Genomic DNA, 25846 nt, shown 5'->3' on the forward strand with positions numbered 1-25846 from the left:
GGGGTCCAGGCACTGGGGTTCCCTCCAAGTATTTCTTGCTCTGTCTGGTCCTCTCGAGGCCTCGCCCTCCTTTTGCCCCGAGTGTTCCCAGGAGGAACTGTCCATCCAGGTGTTCTCCAGGACCAAGGACCCACGGTCCTTCCTCAGTGACCCAGGAAAATGAAGCCCCTTCTGTAGGGACAGCTCAGAATGGTGGAGTCCACAGTCTCTCCCCGAGTGAGGGTTTCCATTAGCACAATAGATCATTTTCATCCCCCAAACCGAACACCCTCCTGCTCAACTGGCATTATTCCTAAAGTGGCTTCTCTGTTCAGACTGAAGGGCCACGGGAGCCAAAGTGATGAGCGGAGAAGAACAGAGCAGTCAGGAGAGATCTTGTTCCCTGTAGAAAACTGGGCATCTCTGTGGACCCTGAGCATCCCAGGAGGCCGATTGTACAGAGACCTCTGGTAGCTGACCTCAGTCTCCCTCCACATCCCTGGAATAGCCCATCATGGGCCCTTCGCCCTTGGCAGGTGGACACCATTCAACCTGCTGGGGCGGATGTGTCCCCATTTCATGGCATTTAGGGATGACAAGACTCTCTGTCCAGGTCCCACTGTCCTTAAGTCCTTGGGATGATGCCCACCCCTGCTTGGGGCTTGACACTCCAGAGACTCGTGCAGTTGTGAGACAATGGGTCTGGCCCCTTTTTACCTGGGGACGGTGGTGGAATGGAGGTTACACAGCCAGCCAGCATCTGGGAGCCCGATGGGAGCGGTTCAGGTTTTCTCTGAGGCTCTCGGGTACAATGTAACTTTTAGATGATTTTTGGCTCACAGGATGGAAATCGCAGAGGATGCAGATAGTTTGTGGGCACAGGAGCGAGAGAACATCATTATGAACTATGAGAAGGTACAGGTTGGTCTGCTTCTTGGAGGGAGGCCTCTTCCAGTGCACCCTGGTCAAAGGGTCCTGGGCTCCCTAGGAGCACAGGGTGGGCACGGGTGGCCACTACCTCCAGGCCCGTGCACTCTTTACCTTGGACCCTTCACCAAGGCTCCCTCTGGGTTACAGGGACACCGAGGTGAGCTGCCAGAGGACATGGGGCCTGAGCCTGTTGGAATCTACAGCAGCATTGATCGCTTCGGGATTGTGCAGTGAGTCTTCTGTGCTCCCCTTACCCCTAAAGCACCTGTCTCAGCTCAGGGATGGGTTTGCTTTCAGAAAGGCCTTTCTGAGGCAGGACTGTCTCGCCGGGTCAGGCCAACCTCCTTTCCAGGGTCAGAACTCCTCCCTGGCTCCCCTGCAGGTCCAGCCCGAGGTTGCTGTTAGGCCAGAGGTGCGGGGCCCATCTAGGGAGCGGGTGGGAATGGAGACTAGGCTAGGTCAGGCCCCTGGACTCTCAGCAGTTCTGTCCACAAGTCAGCACAAGAGGAGCGGGGCAGCCTGAGGGTCTGGCCCTCTCTACTTGGAGACAACCCCAGTGAGATCCATGTGTTGTGGCCACAGGGTGAGGGGACGCCTGGCTTAGCCTCAGGGCTGTTGTCCAGCGGGTCTCTGAGGGTCCACCTGCCCCTGTCTTCCCTCATTTCCCTAGAGCTGCAGCCCTCACTGCCCCCATCAGGAAGATGGAAAGGCATGGAGACAGTGGGGGCTGTGGCCCTAGAGGAACAGGGGAGAAGACGGGCAGGGCCCTGTTCTGGGCATCTCATATTAAAGTCAGGGAGGTGGCAGGGCTTGTGGCTAAAGACCCTGGGTCTGGTGCTGGGGAAGGGATCTGGGTCCAGGTAAGAGGAGCCCAGACAGGAGTCCATCCCTTAGGGATCATAGGATGCAGAGACAGAGGATCCCAGGGGAGGTAGGGTGGGAGGGAGCTGATGAGCGGTGCCACTTCTGAAACGCAGGGTGTGTGGGTCAGGTGCAGGGAGAGGCAGGTGGATGCTGGGAGGTCAGAACTTGCAAGGGCCTTGGGGCTGTCAAGTGGGATGGGCCCCTGGTACACCAGGAGTACACCGGGCAGGTCTCAGGGCAGGCTCCCTTGACCCTGGTGGGGTGATGTGGTCACTCCCTGAGGGACTCCTCTCAGGGCCCTGTCGCCCACCCTGGGCGGCCCCCATCCCGTCTCAGGCCTGACCTTTCTCAGCTCCAGCAGAAAGCACCACCTCCAGTCCAGGACAAGCAGCCCCATTATGCAGTCTGACCGCCCCCCACGCCAGGGGCCCCAGTAACCCCACCCAGGCTGGCCCCACACTCCTTCTTCTCCCAGGTCCTGCCCCTCCTGGGAGTCAGCCCCACAGGAAGGCCCTTGTCCTCCCTTCCCTGTGTCTTCTCCTGGGCTGAGCCCTGAGCTGGATACGGACAGAGCCTGTCCTTTCTGGGGGGTTGGCTCCCAGTCTAGGGCAGCTCCAGGCCCTGTGCAGGTCCTCAGTTCTGCCTGGGTTGTCTTACAGTGAGACAGAGCTGCCTCCTGCCACTGCTCCGGAGGAGAAGGTAAGAGCCTGATGCATGGGGGGGCTGGTCCAGGGGCGTGGGGACTGGGAGGGTGGTCGGTGAGGCAGAGGAGGCCGCTGGCCAGGGCAGTGGTGGGTGAGGGCAACACGCTATCACTGGGAGGGGCAGCAGTCCCTGCTGGATCTGACCCCAAGTTGCTGTAACTTGGGCAGTTTGATAAAATTCCAAAGTGAGAACCACAGTTGTGGCTTGGGGGTGGCTGCCACCTGTATCAGGACCCCACCCAGAGGCTGGGACCTGACCTACGACTGGTGTGTCTGTGGCCTGAGGACCGCACGTCCCGGGGTCCCAAAGCCAGCCCACTGGTGCTCATTTGCTCAAAGGCTCTCAAACCTTAGGGTCTGCCATTCCCTGGTTCCCTCCAGCTGGGTCCACCAGGGCTCCAGAGCCCAAGATCCAGCATCCACAGGCGGCTCTGGGAAGCCTGGCAGCTCCCCTAACACCAACATTCCTCATTTGACAGCAAATGCGGCGGGAGATAACACGAAAGAGCAAGTGGATGGAAATGCTGGGACAATGGGAGACATACAAGAACAGTAAAAAAGTAATGTGTGGAGGGAGAGGCCCCCGGAACCACTTTCTGCAGAGACAGGGGACAGGCACCCATGGCTGTGGCCTGGCACCGTCAGCCTCTCAGAGGGCGGGGGGCACACTGTCCTCACCCAGAGGACTGCAGGCCTGGTCGGTGGTTTGCCTGCCTATTCGTGCAAGCGTCACCTTGCTGGGAGGGAATCTGAATCTAGGGCTGGGACTACCCAGAGCTCAAGGCTAGAGATGTCCTGGTGACCCAAAGGAAGGAAAATGTTCAGATCAGAGTCCCGACTCTGAGTGTCCATCCACTTTTTCAATCCTGGGAAGGGAGACTGTGTCCCAGCTTAATGTCACCTCTAATGAGGAATCACAGCGTCAAAACCAACCATTTCCAGAATCCTCGGGCTCTGGTCCTCACTGGGGTCGCCCCGTGGCCTGTGACACCAGGTTGTTTTCTGCCCACAGCTGAGAGATCGAGTATATAAGGGCATTCCCATGAACATCCGGGGCCAAGTGTGGTCAGTCCTGCTGAACATACAGGAAGTCAAGTCGAAAAACCCCAGAACATACAAGGTACACTCAGCCGGAGCACAACAAACAGGACAGGCCGTGTCAGGGGCCCAGGTCTCCAGCTGGAGGGAGCATCAAGCCCAGGCTGGGGGGTGGGTGGGATGGTCAGATGCACATCCTGGGCACGGACGGTGACATAGTCACCACAGACAAACTCAGCTCTGGTGACCCTCCCCGGCTTCAGTAACAAGCCAAAAAGCAGCTTTGTGGAGAAGGAAACCTTCCTGCTTTCCTTCCTTCCCGGAGTGCTGACTGTGGGCCGACTGCCATTTGGGGCAGGGAGTCTTCCATCTGTTCTGAGGCTGCTTCCTCCTTTTGGCCCTACCCTACAGGTCATGAAGGAGAAGGGCAAGAGGTCATCTGAACACATCCACCAGATCGACGTGGACATAAGCAAGACACTAAGGACTCACATCTTCTTCAGGGATCGATACGGAGCGAAGTAAGCCTATGGGAGCCACAGGATCACAGCAGACATGGAGTGAACGAAAGGGATGGGAGATTCCCCAGAGCAGAAGCCAGGGTCACCTAGGAGGGATGACAGAGCTGCCAAGAGCTCTCCTGGCCCAGGGAACAGCTGGCACCATGAAACAAGCACCTCCCTGGTTCCAAGCCCTGGGCCAGACTGGAACACGTGGGGCCAGAACCCAGGAGGATCCTGAGGAGACAGAAGGCAGCAAACAAAATCATGCACAATGGTGAAAGGTGCTCTCCCGGACCCACGGGGACCCACGGTAGGACTCACGGGAGGGTGGCAGGACAGAGGGCCCTAGAGCCTCCCGAGGTAACACTGACATCACCAAATGCTGGGGCAATAAGGGGTCCTGGAAACTGTCATCCTTGTCTGCTGGGAACGTGTTATGGCACAGCCACTTTGGCAGCCAGTTGGGCAGTGGCTCACAAAGCTCAATGGACTTCAACCACGTGTCCCCAAAGTGTCTCAGATATTGAACCCACTGATTTGAAAACTGACATCCACATAAGATGTTCACTGATTAATTCATTGTCACTCATACACGGAGACGTCGGGGATGGCCTTCAACACGGGAATGGGGAGAGCAAGACCGGTCCTCCCTCCAAACGGAAGACCCAGTGAGAAAAGGGATCGAGCCAGTGATGGCTGGATGAATGTGGGTGGATCCTAGATGCATTTTGCTGAGGGAAAGAAGCCAGCCCCAATAAGCTACCACGTAGGATTCCCCTTCCTGGGTCATTCTGGAAAAGACCAATTCATAGGGACTGAGAAGTAGTCTGGGTGGCCAAGGGTTGACAGACTGGGGAGAGGCTGGGTGCATAGGGGCCACCCTGGAGACTTGGAAGATGAAGGAGTCACTCCAGGAGGGGCTGGAGCGGTGGCCGGGAGACTCTGCCCATTGGTTTAGAACCGTGGAGGAACTGTACATCCAAAGACTGAACTGGTGTGTGTGCAAACTGAAAAAAAAATAAAATCATTCAGAGTGAAAAGGATCAGGCAAGCCACTGTACGACTGGGCTATCTGCATGTCACAGATGTGGATTTTACTGAAATATTTCTTCAAAGGCTCTGAGAAGCTCACTGCTTATCTGGTGAATCATCTGAACCTGAAATGGGATTCGTTGTTAGGCTTTGTGGACAAAGTGAAACCAACGGCATCTGCACAAAACAAACAAAAGCCTCCTTTCTCTGTCTCCTAGGCAGCGGGAACTATTCTACATCCTCCTGGCATATTCAGAGTATAACCCGGTGAGTATTCCCGGCAGTGACGTTCCCGGGCAGTATTTCCCTATTCACAGGAGTGGGTGTCTGGTGGGGTGCCATCGCTTCTTTTAAGGTTAGTATGGACAAGGTGCTGAAGTGCCTGATGGACTTGGCTCTTGTCATGAAATGAATTTGCACCCTGAGGAAGCCTCTTCTTCAGAGGAAGCCTCCCCAGTCACCTCTGCCCTCTCCAATGCCATGAGTCCTCCCAGGTGACCTCAGTCCTCCCAGGTGATGTCCTTTCACGGTGACTCTGGCTCTTGCAGGAGGTGGGCTACTGCAGGTACCTGAGCCCCATCGCGGCCTTGTTTCTCCTGTATCTGCCTGAAGAGGATGCATTCTGGGCACTGGTGCAGCTGCTGGCCAGTGAGAGGCACTCCCTGCAGGGTAGGTGGACAGCTGCCCAAGGGACCTCATGCAGCCAGACCCAGAGACGGCCACCCTGGCCAGGTGATCTCGGCTTTCAGCCAAGGCACCTTCCTTGTGTAGCCAGCTCCTTGGGAGTCTTCAGGGTGTCTCTGCTGAGGGTCCCACAGGAGTCCGCGGCTGACCCCCAAAGCCCAAGTCAGACGCTTTTCATCCCCATCAGCGGAGGGCATCTCATCCTCCCCGTGGCCACCCTCTGTGTCCTGCTGCCACGCCCTCTGGATCTGATTCTGTGCAGCTCACTCTCCCCTCACTGAGAGTCCTCCTGCCCTCCAGCTGCCCAGGCTCCTGCTGCCCTTGGTGCCCACGAATGGGCCGACCAAGCCCAGGTGGCAGCATCTCCCCATCCTGTGTCCCCTGGCCCGACCCCACTTCCAGGAGACGACCAGGAAACCCAGAACCCGCCCTGTTCTGGCCGCCATGTGGTGGCCTCAAGTCAGGCTTGCCCTTTTTGCACCCTGGTCCAGGAGGCCTCTAGGGAAACCTGCAGCCAGACTCCAGGGGATGTTCCTGCCCCACCTCCCCAGGGCAAAGGCTGCATGGTGGGGTCACCAGATGGGAGGGTGAAAGGCCTTGCGGTTTGGGGGCCTCTCCAGCTGCCCAGCTCTTCCAGCTGATGGCTCCACATCTTGGGGAAAGACTCTGATTCCTTGATGGGCTGGGGGCTTCTCAGGATTCCACAGCCCAAATGGCGGGACAGTCCAGGGGCTCCAAGACCATCAGGAGCATGTGGTCCCCACGTCACAACCCAAGACCATGTGGCGTCTGGTGAGTTTATGGTGTCTGGTGAGCAAGCTTGGGCTCTTCTCCAGAGGCCCTGCATCCCGTGGCGCTGGTGACTGGCTGAGTCCCAGCCACTGGCTGACCTGGGATGTCGGGTTCTCCATGGGCCGGGAGTTGGTCTATAGGACAGAGGCACAGGGATGGGGGCCCAGCTCCCGCAGAGCAGGGCAAAGGGCAGTGTGTCCACCGGGAGTGTGGGAAGGGGACGGTGTTGTGGGGAGCCCTGGACGCTGCCCATTGTTCTGCACTAGGGGAAGGGTCTTCAGAGGCCCTGGAAGAGGGAAGTTTTTAGGGCAGCCCAGGGGGCCCTGAGCACCTCTGTTCCTCCCATCAGGACAAGGAAGGTCTTTGCGCGCAGGGTTCCTCGTTAGGCTGGCTTCTCCAGATGTTGAATGACGGGGTAAGAAGACATAGGGAGACCCTGACTCAGGGACCCTCCTTGCCCTGCAGTGCCCTGCTTCCCCAGCCCAGGGGTCTGGCTCACCCACAGCCCACAGGAGGCTCTGCCCACAGGGGGGTCCCCACAGGACACCCAAACAAAACCCTCTGCCCAAGGGGGGTCATCCCAGGGCAATAACTGGGACTCAGACCCCGCCTTACAGGCAGACTGGGCCAGGACCCAACTTGGCAGGGATCAGGGAAGCCTCAAGCCCTGGGCAAGCCCCTCTCTCCAGGAGCCACACTCCCACTCCAATGAGTGCCCCCCATGAGGAGCTGCAAGACCTTGTCTGACCCAGCGCCCTGGAGGGCTCAGGAAACCCTCATGGGGAAGATCACTGACTCTGGGGACTGAAGCCCCAGTGGGCTCAGCTCGAGCCACCAGCCCCAGCCTGGAAGGGCTACAGTCTCCCACACCTGCTATCCCCACAGATCTCTCTTGGGCTCATCCTGCGCCTGTGGGACGTGTATTTGCTGGAAGGAGAACAGGTGTTGATGCCGATGACAAGCATTGCCTTTAAAGTTCAGAGGAGTAAGTCTCCGTGTGCCCAGTGGGGCGTGGGGAGCCCTGGGGTCAGACCCCGATTTACCCGAGGGCAGCTTCCTCACACTGTCCTCATGATCCTCTGTTCTGGCCCAGAGGGAGGTCTGGCCAGGTGGGCTGGGCAAGGCACAGTGACACCGAGCCCGCCCCCCACATGGCCCAGATGAAAGTCAGGAGTGTCCTGAGCACTTCCCTGCCCAGGTTGTCCCCCAGCCACAGTCTCCTGTGCACATCTGGACCCCTGGGGTGGCCACAGAAGGTTCTGGCACGGCCCAGTGGGAGACTGAAGTGGTCACAGGGTATCAGCTGTGCCCCCTCCCAGGGAACTCTCCTGGCCTGATGTCCACCCTGTCCCTAGAGCGCCTCATGAAGACATCCAGATCTGGCCTGTGGGCACGGTTTCGGAACCTGTTCTTCTATACCTGGGAGTTGGATGATGACTCTGTGCTCAAGCATCTTAGGGCCTCTATGAAGAAACTAACAAGGAAGCAAGGGGACCTGCCACCCCCAGGTGGGCTCCAGTGCCATGTCCCCTCCCATGTCACCCTCTGGGGCAGTCAATAGTAGGGGAGTGCCCAAGACCCGCAACCCTACTACCTGGGCCTTCCTCTTCACCTTTTCTTCCTCCTCTTCCTCCTGGACTCTAAGAAAGTACAGGAGGCCACCGGTCCTCAGGGCAGGCGCTCAGTGTGTGTGTACTGGATGTGTTGTGCCCGCAGGAGGAGGATGTGGGCATGACCGTCCAACAAGCCCCCTCCCACATTCCACAGTGTCTCTGTCGCCCCATCACAGGACCCTCTAGGGCACTAGATGAGCCAGACCCATTTGTGGGAAACCCCACCCCTCCCTGCAAGCACCCACAGCCTCAGACAGCAGCAGAGGCCCCTCACTGCTGCACGCTCCTCCAAGGTTGCCAGGACAACCAGCCTTGAGCCAGGGAGACAAGGGAATCGGGTGTCCCTGACCCCAGAGCACTCAGGGAGAGGGCACAAGCGGGACCCCGGGTGAGAGCTAGAGCCAAGAATTCAGCCAGATGTGGAAACGCTCAGTCCTGGCATGGACTGGGCAGCCCAGGAGGGCAGAGGGTGACCCACATCCAGGTCCAATCACCCACTGTGGAGATGGGTCCCCATGTGAGGTGGCAAAGGGCTGGGTGACATCCAAGTCCCTTCCCACCTGAGTTCTCATTGGGGGCTGTATCCCTGGCCCAATAGTCCTGGGACGAGGGTGTGTGGTAGGAAGCCCCCAGCCAGTCTGGACCCTGGGGGCAGTCCCAGGAGCCACCTGCCATCCCCCCACAGCTTCCCCATGCCAGGTGGCACACACCTCTCCCCTGGGATCAGCAGACTACAGGTGCGTCCTCAGTGTCAGACCACGGGGCCACACAGAGACCCTGAGGACTCCAGAGACCTAGGCAGGTGGGGCTGGCCAGGAAAGGCCTGCATGGGCTCAGTGGAGACATTGACCACGACTGTTTTCCTTTCAGCCAAACTGGAGCAAGGGTTCTCGGCACCTAGGCCTGTGCCGGCTTCAAGTGGCAGGACGACCCTCTGCAAGGGGGACAGGCAGGCCCCTCCAGGCCCACCAGCCCGGTTCCAGCGGCCCATTTGGTTAGTTTCCCCACCGTGGGCACCTCGTTCTTCCACATCCTGTCCTGGTGGAGCTGTCTGGGAAGACACCTACCCTGTGGGCACTCAGGATGTGCCCAGCCCGGCCCCGGCTCAGGGAAGACCTCAGGGTTCCTGGAGATTCCTGGAGTGGAACTCGATGCCCCGGCTCCCGACAGACTTGGATATAGGGGGCCCTTGGTTCCCCCATTATGATTTCGAACAGAGCTGCTGGGTCCGCGTCCCTTCTGAACAACCCGAGCCAGCTTCACATTCTCATTTTATTTTTTGTTAAACTTATGAAAATTTATTAAGAAAGTGTGCACCTCGAAAGACATTCACGGATGGAACACACTAGTCCCCAGATCACAAAGTCAACCATGTCCAGCCCCTCCCAGCACCCCCAGTCCTGCCACCAGCATTCTGAATTCCAACAACACCATGAGCCTGCCTTTGTACTCTACCCTTATGGAAGGATAACCCCCTTCATGTTTTAAAATAAATGTTTTCTGTTTAAATTATTTTAGATATACAGAAATATTGAAAAGGCACTACAGTGTCCGCCTACACCTTCCATCCAGCTGCCCCTAATTATGGCGTTTTGCAGTACCATGGCACATAAGAAATTTAGGCCGGATGTGGTGACTAATACGTGTAATCTCAGCAATTTGAGAGGTCAAAGCGGGAGGTTCACGTTCACTTGAGTCTAGAAGTCTGAAACCAGGCTGGGAAACACAGGTGAACCCTGTCTCTAGAGAAAAGTCAAAGAAATTAGCCAGGCCTGGTGGCATGTGTCTATGGTCCCACCTAGTGAGGAAGTTGAGGCAGGAGGACTGCTGCAGCCCATGACTTCCAGGAAGCAGTGAGCCATGATTGTACCAGTGAAGAATAGAAAGGTAAATATTTGAAGTGTTACTTTATGCCACTAGGGAAAGCAAGAAGACTTTTATACCATCAGTATTAAGGTATACAGTTTTCTAAAAATTTATCTCTGCAGTTCAATAAGAAAAAATTCCTGCACATTATATTTGATAGAGCAAACAAAGAAAAAAATAAAAACATTAAAGGAAATGTCAGTATTAGACTCATGCACTTTTCAAAGCATTACTAAAGAGCATCTCACATTTCTGTTTAAAACACTTGTACCATTGCATAATTAAGAATGAAGATGAGAGTTATTTGAGGTGTTTAAAAGTTGGTGGTGCCACATCTAACTGGTGTAAACTAGATAAAAATCACTATAAAAAATTCAAATTCCATGCAAATGTAAAGATTATACAATCTTATTAAATTGTTAGACATTTTTTCTCAACTACCAAATGGGATAACATCATGTCTATAATTAGCAATTAGAAAATTCTATTTGCACACTCTTCAAAGTCCATTTTTAAAATTTTATACACATCATCTCTCATTTAGAAAATGAACATTTCAATATGCTTATTACACCTACGAAGAAAAATGTTCAATTTTATAATCTCAAAATTTTTGCTAGTCATTAAAATAAATCAAAGCATTCAGCATCAAAGGATATACAGATACACACTCTTAAGTAATTCATATACAAGGACCAGAGTATTAGAGGCCTAAGCTGCTCATTTTGTAAGACAGGGGACCCTTGTAGTATTTATTTTAAAAAGAAATAGCCCCATTCAACAAGGGAAAGATCATAATTTAAAATTAGAAACTAAAAGAAAAATAAGCCTTAAAGCTTCAGTGTATGAATATCTACCATTAAACAGAATGAGAAATAGACACTCGGGACATCAGACATACTGACCCTTCAAAGGAACATGGATACAAATATGTAACACCCAATCAAATGGTACCAACACCAGGATCCTGTGTGACAGCAAACAGTGACCAAATCTAAAGAATTCCCAAAGTTGTATTGAAATTTATTTTTCTGAAGGTTTTTAAGCGAGTTACAAAACAGCCTTACTTCAATTTTACTGTTTCCCAGTAAATAAAAATGAAAATAAATAAATGGGTGATAGGAATTCAGCAGAATATGAGAAACAAAGTCATCATCACAAAATGTATAATTGGGGCCAAAATCCAACTAACTAAAGGTGTTAAAAATATAAAGAGTTTCCTACAGGTTAATTTTATTCACTAAATGTATACCAAGATTCACTATCAATATTAATATTCTTTTATATATTGATAATACCTAAAAATTTTCCAGAACAGAAAACCCAAAGCCACTGACTGAAGAACCACTATAAATCAAAGTAAAGAAAGATATACACCAAGGGACATTAATAAAACTACAGAAAACTAAGGGAAAGAAATGAAAATTTTAAAAACAAAAGGCAAGTTATCAAACGAAAAAGTAGATAACTAAATAAAGATAGAAAACATTTTTTAAAAGATTTCCATTAAAGGGGACACCAAACAATTTTCCTTGGGTAATAGGAAAATGATTCCAGAAGGAAGCTCAGGACTGAAGAAAAACATGAAGAGCGATAAACACGTAGGCACACTGAATATATAATGAACATATAAAACGTTAATGCCTTCCCACTCATTTACAATGCAAATGACCATTTACATTAAAGATTAAAACACTGGTTGGTTTGTGAATGTGTGTAGCTTTCTGATAAAACTATAACAAAGACTGGAAAAGCAACAGGTAAAAGAAGTCTCTACGGTTTCATTCTACATTTCGTGTTCAGTGGGACACACAGGCCGGGTGCGGCAGCTCACGCCTGTGATCCCAACACTTTGGATAGCCAAGGCGGGCAGATCACTTGAGGTCAGGAGTTTCAGAGCAGCCTGGCCAATACAGCGAAACCATGTCTCCACTAAAAATACAAAAATTAGCTGAGTGCAGTGGTGTGTGCCTGTAGTCCCAGCCACGCAGGAGGCTGAGGCAGGAGGACTGCTTGAACCTGGGAGGTGGAGCTTGCAGTGAGCCAAGATACTGCCACTGCAGTCCAGCCTGGGCAACACAGCAAGACTCTGTCTCAAAAAGAAAAAAAACAAAAAAGGGACACACTCAGTAGACTCAATTTACTGATAAGAAAATTACAATCCCTACAGCAACCACTATATAAATATAAATACTTATCTATATAGGAAGAGATATGGCCAAAAGGCAATTTAAGGCAATTTAATGTAATTAATTAAATTTAAATGCAATACTAACTGTTGCATTGTTAAACTGATTAAAATACAGCGCTAAAAACTAATCACAAAAAACCAGAAGAAAAGTAAGAGGGAAAATCAATGTTAAGAACAAACAGCAGAAGACTTCTACTTCTGTCCAAGACAGACTAAGATAGTGAAGAGAAAGGCACAAGGGAAACTGGAAAATGTCTTGAACGGAATGGCAACAAATATGAAATTTATCAAAATTTGAGATGTAGGCTGGGGTAGTGGTGGCTGACGCCTGTTAATGGCTTGAGCTCAGGAGCTTGAGACCAGCCTGGGCAACATGGTGAAACCCTGTCTCTACGACAAATACGAAAACATTAGCCAGATAAGGTGGCGTGCACCCGTAGTCCCAGCTACTTGAGGGGCTAAGACAGCAGGATCGCTTGAACCCAGGAGGTTGGGGCTTCAGTGAGCCGAGATCATACCACTGCCCTCCGGCCTAGGTAACAAATTGAGACCCTGTCTCAAAACAACAACAACAGTGGCAAAAACAAAAACAAAAAAACACAACTTGTGAGATTCAATAAAAGCAACAGAGAGGAACTTCCAGCATATATATTTTCATTAGAAAAGAATATCTAAAAGAAAAGACCTAAGTTTCCACCTTTATAAGTTAGAAAAGAAGAGGAAAATATAACACATAGTAAGTAGTAGGAAGGAAATAATAAAGAGCAGAAGTTTAGCAAAATAGAAAACAGGGAGATGGCATAAAAAATTAACAAAGTCCAAAACTTTCTTTAAAAAGGTCAACAAAACTGAACAATTCTATTTGGACTGGTCAAAAAAATTAAAATTAAAACAAAGAAAAATCCAGAACACAAATCACCAGCATGTGGCCGGGTGTGGTGGCTCACGCCTGTAATCCCAGCACTTTGGGAGGCCGAGGTGGGTGGATCACGTGAGGTCCAGAGTTCATGACCAGCTTGGCCAACATGGTGAAACCCCGTCTCTACTAAAAATACAAAAAATTAGCTATGTGTGGTGGCGTGCACCTGTAATCTCAGCTACTCGGGAGGCTGAGGCAGGAGAATCACTTGAAACAGGGAGGCGGAGGTTGCAGTGAGCCAAGATTCTGCCACTGCACTCCAGCCTGGGTAACAAGAGCAAGGCTCCATCTGCAAAAAAAAAAAAAAAAAAAAATTAAGTTAAAAAAAAAATTCACGAACATCAGGAATAACAATGGGGTAATAACCACCAATACTAGCAAAATTACCAAAATAATAATAAAATACTATTGGCGGCCGTGTGCAGTGGCTTGCACCTGTAATCCCAGCACTCTGGGAGGCCAAGGCTGGTGGTTCACCTGAGGACAGGAGTTCAAGACCAGACTGGCCAACATGGCAAGATCCTCTCTCTACTAAAAAAAAAAAATGAGCTGGGCGTGGTGGTGCCTGCCTGTAATCCCAGCTACTCGGGAGGCTGAGGCAGAGAATCACTTGAGCCTGCAAGGTGGAGTCTGCAGTGAGCCGAGATCGTGCCACTGCACTCCAGCTTGGGTGACAGAGCAAGACTCCATCTCAAAAATAAATAAATAAACAAACAAATACATACATACATACATACATACTATTGGCAATGTTAGTCCAACAGTTTCAGCAACTTGTACAAAGTAGTCTTGGAAAAATACAGCACACGAAAATTGACTTAAGTATATAAAAATAGGCTGGGCCCAAGGGCTCACGCCTGTAATCCCAACACTTTGGGAGGATGAGGCAGGAGGATAGCTTGAGCCCAGATGTTCGAGACCAGCCTCGGCAACAAAGTGAGACCGCTTGTCTCTACAAAAAATAGAAAAAGAAAAAATATTAGCCAGGCATGGTGTGCCTGTGGTCCCACCTGTTCAGGAGGCTGAGGCAGGAGGAGCATTTGAACCTGGGAGTTTGAAGCTGCAGTGAGCTATGACCTCATCACTGCACTCTCACCTACTGATCTTGGCTCACTGGGCAACAAAGTGATACACTGCTAAAAAAAAAAAAAAAAAAAAAAAGAAAGAAAGAAAGAAAGAGAGAAAGAGAGGAAGGGAGGGAGGGAGGACAGAAAAGAGAAAGGAGAGAAAAAGGAATGTCCCTATAATTTTGCCAAAAAACAAATTTATCAGAAATTTTCCCAGAAAAGTTTCTGTTTCTCACGAAGTTCTATATAGAATTCAAAGAAAAACGACACCAAATTTACACAAACTGTTTCATTTTAAGTGACAAGCATAATCCTCAACAAACACCTGACAAAACCACTATAATTCTTAAAGAAACAGAGAATGAAAGTACATGACAAAAATAAAATACATGTCAGGAGATGGACAAGTGAATTTACAGTATCCTAAGAGTTTCAGAGGATTCAGAAGAGAAAACAACTACATAGTAACATTAACTTTTTTGTAAGCTAATAGAGAGGGTAGAATGGAATGAGTGAAACAAACCAGAATAGGAAAGACAAATACAACACATGTAATAAGATGGAAGGTTTACACCAGGTGCAGTGGCTCATTCCTGTCATCCCAACACTCTCAAAGCTGAGGCAGGAAGATCACTTGAGCCCGGGACTACAAAGCTACAGTGAGCTAGGATCCTGCTACTTGCACTCCAGCCCAAACAACAGAATGAAAACCAGTCATTTAAAACAACAACAACAACAACAACAACCCAAGTTTGGAATAGTGAAGGCCTTTCTAACTAATAACTCAAAATACAGACATCATGAAAGATTAATAAGTTGAACAAAATGAAGTAAAAAACCCATGCATGGTAAAAAAACAAACAAACAAAAAAAAGGTTTTTTCAAAAGCACAATATAAATAAAGACTAACCAGATGGGCAAAAATTAGTCCAACTCATATGAAAACAGCATAATAATATATGAGGGGCTCCTATGAACGCTCCAATAAATCACACTAAAAAATCAACAACTGTGGCTGGGCACGGTGCTCACACCTGTAGTCCCACCACTTTGGGAGGCTGAGGTGGGTGGATCCCGTCTCTACTAAAAATAAAAAAATCAGCCGGGCATGGTGGCCTGCGCCTAGAATCCCAGCTATTCGGGTGAGTGAGACAGGGGAGTCCCTTGAACGGGGGAGGCAGAGGCTGCAGCGAGCCAAGATCAAGCCACTACACTCCAGCCTACGTGACAGAGGGAGACCCTGTCTCAAAAAAAAAAAAAAAGAAATATCAACAACCAAGTCAAAAAGCAGACCACAGAAAAGAATAAATTGCTCTTCAAACTATAAAAAAAAGTCAACTTCACTAATACTAAAAGAAATGCAAAACTACTGCTTGGATATGCAAACTTTTACCTGTTGTTAGATTACCAAAGGTATGAAGAACAGCTTTTTTATTCGTATATTGGTAAAACTGGGAACATATGTTCGTAAAACTACAGGGAGAATAATTTGGGACTATCTATCAAAATTAATTGCAACACTCCTCTGACCCAATGTTTCCACCTATGGAAATTAATAAGCCTATAGATATCCTTGTATACAAGCAAATGACACATATACAAGAGTTAGTTATCAAAGCAGAAGATCAGAAAGTGCATCAACAACTGATCAATTAGATAACATGGTTAAGAAGGAAAAAAAAGCTCTGTACTGATAACAGGATAAATTGTTCATGTCGGGTGCGGTGGCTGATGCCTGTAATCTCAGTACTTTGGAAGCCCGAGGGACTAGGATCATTTGAGGTCAGGAGTTCAACACCAGCCTGGCTAACATCGTGAAACCCCATCTCTACTACAAATATAAAAATTGGCTGGGCGTGGTGGCGCATACCTGTAATCCAAGCAACTTGGGAGGCTGAGGCAGGAGAATCGCTTGAGCCCAGAAGGTGGAGGTTGCAGTGAGCTGAGACTGCACCACTGCATTCCAGCCTGGGTGAATGAGCAAAGCTTCAGATAAAAAAAGAAAATTCAACAAAAAAGAAAAGAAAAATCTCAAAAACAAACAAACAAACAACAACAACAAAAAAAACAAGGTAAATTGTTCAGTGAAATAAATTAAGATGCAGAAGAGTATATAATATTAACCCATTTGTATAAAGATGGAGGGAGTAAATATTTGTCTATTCATATTTGAATATGCAAAAGAAACCTAGAAAGACATGCAAGAAAGTAACAATTACACGGTAGCAGGAAAGCTATTGATAAACTGGGCAGATGAGGAAGAGGAGTAACAGGAAGGGTTTTGAATATATTTTCAAATTTTGTACAATCTGACTGTATAACATAGTCTGAAAATTAAACCATAAAATATATATAGCTAGCCAAAATCATTGTATTTTTCCCTTTTATCTACTCACACCATTACTCTAGTCTATGGCAAAACTACTTTAGAGGTGGCTACCCAAACTGGAGAAGAGTATAGTAATAATAGCTAAACTTCTACTTTTTTTAGCTACCTCATCACATATGCCAGGGTCTAATAAACTCACATGTACACATTTCAGAATAGTACTGAGTTGTAGAAAAATATCATTTCTCTGACAAAGGTAACTAAAAGTGGAGAAGAAAATGAGGAATACACAAGAGTCCATAGGAAAGCACACCAAAACGTGATACAGAAGTCAGCATTTCTTTCTTTCTTTCTTTCTTTCTTTTTTTCTTGAAACAGGGTGTCACTCTCACCTGTCCCAGGGACTGAAGTACAGTGGTATGACCATGGCTCACTGCAGTCTCGACCTCCCAGGCTCAAGTCATCCTCCTGGCTCAGCTTCCCAAGTAGCTGGAACTACAGGCGCATGCCACCATGTGTAACTAAGTCTTTTTATTTTTATTTTTTATATTTACTTTTGCAGAGACCAAGGTCTCCCTATGTTGCCCAGGCTGGTCTCAGACTCCTGTGCTCCAGTGAGCCTCCTACCTTGGCCTCTAAAAGAGCTGGGATTACAGGTGTCGGGCAGCACACCCTGCCTAAAAGTCAACATTTGTTTATATTCAAGCAACAAAGATCCTCAGAGTTAAGTAAAATCAATATTCACTAGAAACATCATCTGTCTAGAGATGTACAAAAGAGAAAAAAGGAACCTAAAACAACAGATTTTAGGTCTAACAACAACAACAAATTGTGGCTCATTTTTCAAAAAAAATTCCTAACACAAGAAACTATATCCATTTTTTAAAATAGACTTTTTTTTTCTTTGTTTTGTTGAGACAGTCTTCTTCTGTCACACAGTCTAATGGGCAATGGTGCAATCTTGGCTCACCGCAACCTCCACTCCCCGACTTCAAGCGACTCTCCTGCCTCAGCCTCCCAAGTAGCTGGGACTACAGGCACCCACTACCACGCCTGGCTAATTTTTCTATTTTTAGTAGAAACCAGGTTTCACTATGTTGGCCAGGCTGGACTCGAACTCCTGACCTCAGGTGATCCGCCTCCCTCGGCCTTCCAAAGTGCTGGGATTACAGGTGTGAGCTACCTCGCCCAGCCAAAAAAATAAGAATTTTAATTAGAAGTATGTATTTAATAGATCATTCTGCATAAAATATCCAATGCTTGTTTGTCCACAAAGTAGAAAAATTGTGGGTCAATACAATAAGGATTCATAAATTACAGCCACTACTGTTAAATATGAGTAGAAAACGCTGTTTAATTTGATGAAATAAAATAAACTACCACGTATTTGAAGATACTCCACAGCCCCAGTTTTCAATAAAATTTTTTTCAAGAAATCTCTGCACTTACCCCCATTATCTGTTCTTTTTTAGGCTCCATCCTGATGGGGACACAGTTCATATCGCTATAAAAAAAAAAAAAAGAAAAGAAACAGGCAATGAAGAAAGATTTCAGATGATCAAAAACGTAGTATCTTCCCTACAACTTCAAAACTCCTGAAAATGGGAGAGCAGCATTTGTACTAGCTGCCCCCCAAGAGTGTTTCAGAACTTTCTTCACAAACAATTGTTCCCGAGGACATGTGATCTTCTTCAGAGGACAAGCTGTTTTTTTAAAGTACATTTTAGGCAGGGTGCAGTGGCTCACGCCTGTAATCCCAGCACTTTGAGAGGCCGAGGCAGGCGGATCACGAGGTCAGGAAATCGAGACCATCCTGGCTAACATGGTGAAACCCCATCTCTACTAAAATAATACAAAAAACTAGCCAGGCATGGTGGTCGGTGACTGTAGTCCCAGCTACTCGGGAGGCTGAGGCGGGAGAACAGCGACAACCCGGGAGGTGGAGCTTGCAGTGAGTTGAGATTGGGCAACAGAGCCAGACTCCATCTCAAAAAAGAAATAAAATAAAATAAATAAATAAAGTACATTTTGACTTTTAAACTCCTGCTACGGGCCAGGCTTGGTGGCTCATGCCTGTAATCCCAGAACTTTGGGAGGCCGAGACAGGTGGATTACCTGAGGTCGGGAGTTTGAGACCAGCCTGACCAACATGGAGAAACCCCGTCTCTACTAAAAATAAAAAATTAGCCAGGAGTGGCGGTGCACGCCTGTAATCTCAGCTACTGGGGAGGCTGAGGCAGGAGAATTGCTTGAACCCGGGAGGCAGAGGTTGCGGTGAACCAAGATCGTGCCATTGCACTCCAGTCTGGGCAACAAGAGCGAAATTCCATCTAAAAGAAACAAAACAAAACAAAAAACTCCTGCCACAATTTTTTAAATCCTACATTAATGAAAACACAAGGATGCTGGGATTATTTACCTGGGGAGAGGGAGAAAAAACCAAAAAGGTCCTCTCAACACAGGAATGGAGCAAAGCTTTTAACATCTGCCTGTTAGCTGTTTACTTCCTGTCCTGTTTTGATTTTGTTTTTTGAGACGGAGTCTCCCTCTGTCGCCCAGGCTGGAGCACAGTGGGGCGATCTCGGCTCACTGCAAGCTCCGCCTCCCGGGTTCACGCTATTCTCCTGCCTCAGCCTCCCGAGTAGCTGGGACTACAGGTGCCCGCCACCACGCCCGGCTAAGTCTTTTGGATTTTTAGTAGAGACGGGGTTTCACCGTGTTAGCCAGGATGGTCTCGTTCTCCTGACCTTGTGATCCGCCCGCCTCAGCCTCCCAGAGTGCTGGGATTACAGGCGTGAGCCACCGCGCCTGGCCCTTTACTTCCTGTCTTATGGCCAGCTAGGATGACTGCAGTCAAGTAGGTCTGGTTTCTCTTAAAGAGCCAAATTCACCGAATTTAGAATTTTAATTTAAGTGGCAAGAAATGATCTCACGCATGCTGATTTCCCTTCTGAAAGGAATTAGGCTAATCAGCTATTATTGTACAAACACAATGGTACTCAAAATTTATTGTGGATCCCTCCCCTCCCATCCTCAGAATGGAAAAGCAAAAATAAATGTAGAGCCAGTACTACCCCTTCTTATGAAACACAGTAAGTTTCAATAGCATTGTCTTACTATGAAGAATACGTTCCTGAAAGTCGCACTTGAGTATTATTTATATCCCAGTTTGTTTCCAAAAGAGGTTCTGCAGCATACGACATAGTAATATAGGCCGGGCACAGCAGATCACACCTGTAATCCCAGCACTTTGGGAGGCCGAGGTAGGCAGATCGCTTGAGCCCAGGGGTTCGAGACCAGCCTGGGCAACATGGCAAAATCCCACCTCTACAAAAAAAAAAAAAAAAAATTAGTTGCATGTGGTGGTGGCGCACCTGTAGTCCCAGCTGCTCAGCAGGCTGAGGCAGGCAGGTCAATTGAGCCCAGAAGGTGAAGGCTGCAGTGAGCCATGATTGCACCACTGCACTCCAGGCTGGGTGACAGAATGGACCCTATCTCAAAAAAACAAACAAAAAATGTGTGTGTGTATATATATAAATACACACACACACACAGACACACACACATTATATATATACACACAGACACTATATATACATATACTATATTTACACAACCTACATATAAATATATATACACTTATATACATATATAAACTACAACAAACAATTAGAGTAGAAAATTAAGTTGAAATAGTTTCAAAAGGACAGAAGGCATAAGCCATAAAAGCCTACTGAGGCCGGATGCAGTGCCTCACACATATAACCACAGCACTTTGGGAGGCTAAAACGGAAGGACCACTTAAGGTCAGGAGTTCAAGAACTGCCTAAGCAACAAAGTGAGACCTCATCTCTACAAAAAATAATTTTTTAAAACAGAGAGTCTATTGGCAAGCCGCGGTGGCTCATGCCTGTAATTCCAGTACTCTGGGAGGTCGAGGCGGGCGGATCACGAGGTCAAGAGATTGAGACCATCCTGGCCAACATGGTGAAACCCCGTCTCTACTAAAAATACAAAAAATTAGCTGGGCGTGGTGGCACGTGCCTGTAGTCCCAGCTTCTTGGGAGGCTGAGGCAGGAGAATCACTTGAAACTGGACGGCAGAGGTTGCAGTGAAGCCGAGATCGCACCACTGCGCTCCATCCTGGGCAACAAGAGCGAAACTCTATCTCAAAAAAAAAAAAAAAGAAAAAAAAAGAAAAAGAAATTACAGAGCGTATGGATAAAGTTTGGATATTTGTGCCTCCAAATCTCGTGTAAAAATATACTCCCAATGTTGAAGATGGAGCCTAGCAAAAGGTGTTTGGGTAATGGGGGCAGATCCCACATGAATGTCTTGGTGTTTTCCTTGTGGTAATGAGTGAGTTTCTTGCTGGTGTTAGTTCACGTGAGATCTGATTGGTAAAAGGAGCCGGCCATCTTGCTCCCTTCTCTCACCACGTGACACTCCTGGTCCCCATTCCCACTCCCCCATGAGTAAAAGTTTCCTCAGCCCAAAGGTGTTGGTGTTATGCTTGTACAGCCGACAGAACTGTGAACCAAATAAATCTCTTTTCTTTATATTAATAATCTACCCAGTTTCAGGTATTCCTTTATAGCAACACAAAACAGACTAATACCGCTATATTTCTTGCCTTTCAGTATTTCACTCTCCTGATTTTCCTATTACCCCTTTGGCAGCACCTTTCTGATCACCCTATCAAACCTTTAAATGGTGACGTTCCTCAGGGCTCTGGCCTAAGATGTCATCTTATTTCACGTGAAGCACTAGGCAATCTTATTCGTTGTCCAAATTTCCATTACCAACTAAATTATAAAAATATAACAGAGAATCCCAAATTTTATCTATTTGTGTCTGTCCTCAGGTTCAGCTATAAAACTCTATATGCTACATAAACACTTTATTTTATTTTGAGACGGAGTCTCGCTCTGTTGCCCAGGCTGGAGTGCAGTGGCTCGATCTCGGCTCACTGCAACCTCCACCTCCAGGATTCAAGCAATTCTCCTGCCTCAGCCTCCCAAGGAGCTGGGATTACAGGTGTGTGCCACCACTTCCATCTAACGTTTTTTATTTTTAGTAGAGATGGGGTTTAGTCATGTTGCCCAGGTTGGTCTCAAACTCCTGGCCTCAAGTAATCCACTGACCTCAGCCTCCTAAAGTGCTAGGATTACAAGTGTGAGCCACTGCACTCAGCCTACATAGACACTTGAAATGCTCCACAATTTATGACAAAACCTGCTCTTCCTGCTCTTTCCATATATTGGTAATGATATTTTCAATGACACATGGCTCATGCAACACACCTAGTATACATAATCTTTGACCACTTCAAACCTTACTCCCTAACCTCACTTTTTTTTTTTTTTTTTTTTTTGAGATGGAGTCTCACTCTATCGCCCAGGCTAGAGTACAGTGGCATGATCTCGGCTCACTGCAAGCTCCACCTCCCAGGTTCATGCCATTCTCCTGCCTCAGCCTCCCGCGTAGCGGGGACTACAGGCACCCGCCACCATGCCCGGCCAATTTTTTGCATTTTTAGTAGATACGGGGTTTCACCGTGTTAGCCAGGATGGTCTCGATCTCCTGACCTTGTGATCCGCCTGCCTCGGCCTCCCAAAGTGCTGGGATTACATGCCAGAGCCACCGCGCCCAGCCCTAACCTCACTTTTAATCCATAACTATATTGTGCCCTTCCTCTTCCTCAATACTGGTGAGATCTGCCTATCTCTCTCCATCTCCACTATTACCCTACTTAAAGCCAGCATCGCCTTTCATCAGGACCACTTCAGTCACCTCTTAAATGCAGTAGTCGCCCAGTTATCCATGGGAGAAACATTCTTTTTTTTTTTTTTTTTTTTTGAGACGGAGTCTCACGCTGTTGCCCAGGCTGGAGTGCAGTGGCGCGATCTCGGCTCACTGCAAGCTCCGCCTCCCGGGTTCCCGCCATTCTCCTGCCTCAGCCTCCTGAGTAGCTGGGACTACAGGCGCCCGCCACCGCGCCCGGCTAATTTTTTTTGTATTTTTAGTAGAGACGGGGTTTCACTGTGGTCTCGATCTCCTGACCTTGTGATCCGCCCGCCTCGGCCTCCCAAAGTGCTGGGATTACAGGCTTGAGCCACCGCGCCCGGCCCATGGGAGAAACATTCTAAGAACCCCAGTGGATGTCTGAAATGACAAATGGTACTGAGCACTTGATTCTGTTTTTTGTTATACATACATACCTATAAAAAAGTGTAATTTACAAATTAGGCATAGTAACAGATTAAAAACAATAATAAAATAGAACAGACTGGGTGTAGTGGCTCACGCCTATAATCCCAGGACTTTGGGAGGCTGAGGGGGGCAGATCACCTCAGGTCAGGAGTAAGAGACCAGTCTGGCCAACATGGTGAAACCGCATTTCTACTAAAAAGACAAAAAAATCAGCTGAGTGTGGTGGTGCACACCTGCAGTCCCACCTAAGCAGGAGGCTAAGGCACAAAATATCAATTGAACCCGGGAGGTTGCAATGAGCTAAGATCGTGCTACTGTACTCCAGTCTGGGTGACAGAGAGAGACTCCACCTCAAAAAACAATTTTAAAATAAAAAAAAAATTGTAACAATTTCCTATGAAAAAGTTACGTGAATGTGGTCTCTCTCAAAATACAGTCTGCATAAAAACCACCATATACGGCCGGGCGCGGTGGCTCAAGCCTGTAATCCCAGCACTTTGGGAGGCTGAGACGGGTGGATCACGATGTCAGGAAATCGAGACCATCCTGGCTAACCCGGTGAAACCCCGTCTCTACTAAAAAAATACAAAAAACTAGCCGGGCGAGGTGGCGGGCGCCTGTAGTCCCAGCTACTCGGGAGGCTGAGGCAGGAGAATGGCGTAAACCCGGGAGGCGGAGCTTGCAGTGAGCTGAGATCCGGCCACTGCACTCCAGCCTGGGCAACAGAGTGAGACTCCGTCTCAAAAAAAAAAAAAAAAAAAAAAAAACCACCATATACACAATGGTGGTCCCATGAGATTAAATGGAACTGAACAATTCCTATTGCCTAGTGACGTAGTGATGTAATAGCCATAGTAACATGACAGAGCAATTTTTAAACTAAATGTAGTGTACATTAACTGTACAATGTTTATAAAGTCTACGGTAGTTGTAGCAGTCCATTCTCTCACTGCTATAAAGAACTACCCGAGACTGGGCAATTTATAAAGATAAGAGGTTTAATTGACTCACAGTTCCACATGGCTGAGAAGACCTCAGGAAACTTTCAATCACGGTGGGAGGGGAAGCAAGCACGTCTTATATGGCAGCAAGCAAGAGAAAGAGAATCTGTACATAGGAAAACACTGCCACTTTCAAAACCATCAGATCTCAAGAGAATTCACTCACTGTCACGAGAACAGGATGGGGGAAACTACCCCTCTTATCCAGTCACCTCCCTCCTTCAACACATTGGGATTACAATTCGAGATGAGATTTGGGTGGGGATACACAGCCAAACCCTGTCAGTAATGTACAATAATGTCCCAGGCTTTCACATTCACTCACCACTTACTAACTGACTCACCCAGAGCAACTTCTAGTGCTGCCAGCTTCATTCATGTTAAGTCCTATACAAGTGCATTTTTTTTCCTTTCATACCATTATTTTAGCTGTACCTTTTATATGTTTAAAAACACAAATACTTACCATTATGGTAAGTTGCTTACAGGATTCAGTAATGAAATGTACAAGTTTGCAGCCTAGGAGCAATAGGCTATACCATGTAGCCTAGGTATGTAGTAGGCTATACAATATAGCTTTGTTTAAGAACATTCTAAGATGATTGTGCAACGACAGAATCACCAAATGAGGTATTTCTAAGAACATACCTCCCTCCTGCATTACACAACACATGATTCTACCTCACTGTACTCTACTCACCTATTTTCAGAGGGGTTGACCATGGGGAACTAAAATCAAGGAAAGAAAAACCGCAGATAATGGAAAATGACTGTAGTCTCTTAATATTCACTCTTAACCGACTATCACCAATCTGCAGAATGAACTTTTCACAACAAAACGAACTTCAGAAATGCACATCCAAATATACCACTGCCCACTTAAAAACACTTCAATAGGCCAGGCACCGTGGCTCAAACCTGTAATCCCAGCACTTTGGGAGGCTGATCATGAGGTCAAGAGATCGAGACCATCGTGGCCAACATGATGAAAACCCATCTCTACTAAAAATACAAAAATCATCTGGGTGTGGTGGTGCGCACCTGTAGTCCCAGCTACTTGGGGCGCTGTGGCAAGAATAAGGCATGAACCCAGGAGAAGAAGGTTGCACTGAGCCGAGATTACACCACTGCACTCCAGCCTGGTGACAGAGCGAGAATCTGTCTCAGAAACAAAAAAATAAAACAACAACAACAAAAAACCACTTCAATAGTTTCCCTATATCATATAACCCTTTCTTACCTCCACAACCTTCCCTCCTTCCAACATTTCACTTTATGGGCAATACTAGCTTTTCCTTCTTTCAATTCTATAAATTCTCCAGAGCTCATTCCCACTTCAAAGGCTTTTAAGGGGTTGTTTTTACGCTAAATGGAATATTATTATTGCCTGTACCCTCTTTTGCAGCTGGATAACTTCTATCTATCTCTCTGGTCCTTGCTTAAAGTCACTTCATCAAAGACAGTGTCTCTGGATCTCCAGATGAGGTCAGGTGCCATATGATGATTTACCTATGCTTCCTTCTTGGGATATATTACAATTACAATTAACTATTTACACAATTAAACTAACTCCTCTGCTAGATTATAAGCTCCATTTTATGGCTGTAGCTACCCCTAACATCAGGCACAGTCTCCAGGCACAATAACTCAAAAACTACATGATGAAGGGACAAAAGGAACAAAACCACAAACATCTCATCGCTGCTATAATAAAGAAAAAAAAAGAAAGAAAAATTTTAATTTTCAAAAATAGGCCAGATTCGATGGCTCATGCCTGTAATTCCAGCATTCTGGGAGGCCAAGGTGGGTGGATGACATAAGGTCAGAAGTTCAAAACAAGCCTGGCAAACATGGCGAAACCCCATCACTACTAAAAATGCAAAACTTAGGCTGGGCACAGTGTCTCATACCTGTAATCTCAGCACTCTGGGAGGCCAAGCAGGTGGATCACAAGGTCAAGAGATCGAGACCATCCTGGTCAATATGGTTAAACCCCATCTCTACAAAAAATACAAAAATTAGCTGGGTATGGTGGTGCATGCCTGTAGTCCCAGCTACTCCGAGGCTGAGGCAGGAGAATCACTTGAACCTCAGAGGTGGAGGTTGCAGTGAGGCGAGATC

The 25846-nt window shown here is 47.7% G+C and overlaps 1 protein-coding gene across 2 annotated transcripts; it reads left to right on the plus strand.

Moving 5' to 3' along the window:
• The first annotated feature begins 822 nt into the window (after positions 1-822).
• LOC144335906 (TBC1 domain family member 3G-like) lies at positions 823-9489 on the plus strand. Of its 2 annotated transcripts, XM_077972613.1 has the most exons (13): positions 823-894; positions 1057-1139; positions 2433-2472; positions 2957-3042; positions 3495-3597; positions 3927-4036; positions 5269-5317; positions 5599-5719; positions 6432-6526; positions 6855-6941; positions 7412-7511; positions 7882-8034; positions 9010-9489. In XM_077972613.1, the coding sequence occupies exons 1-13, from the start codon at positions 823-825 to the stop codon at positions 9423-9425; spliced, it is 1515 nt and encodes a 504-aa protein (XP_077828739.1). In that variant the 3' UTR covers positions 9426-9489. The 2 variants fall into 2 exon arrangements, with proteins under 2 accessions (XP_077828739.1, XP_077828740.1); XM_077972614.1 differs by lacking the exon at positions 6855-6941.
• The last annotated feature ends 16357 nt before the right edge of the window (positions 9490-25846 follow it).

This window comes from Macaca mulatta, chromosome 16, assembly GCF_049350105.2.
Source record: "Macaca mulatta isolate MMU2019108-1 chromosome 16, T2T-MMU8v2.0, whole genome shotgun sequence".
Lineage (NCBI taxonomy): Eukaryota > Metazoa > Chordata > Mammalia > Primates > Cercopithecidae > Macaca > Macaca mulatta.

Bases quoted from the DNA above. Each gene is read 5' to 3' on its own strand.
- LOC144335906 (XM_077972613.1), top strand. From the start codon at position 823: ATGGAAATCGCAGAGGATGCAGATAGTTTGTGGGCACAGGAGCGAGAG. The intron at 4,037-5,268 runs GTAAGCCTATGG...TCTGTCTCCTAG, and splicing joins AGGGATCGATACGGAGCGAA to GCAGCGGGAACTATTCTACA. The intron at 7,512-7,881 runs GTAAGTCTCCGT...CCCTGTCCCTAG, and splicing joins TGCCTTTAAAGTTCAGAGGA to AGCGCCTCATGAAGACATCC.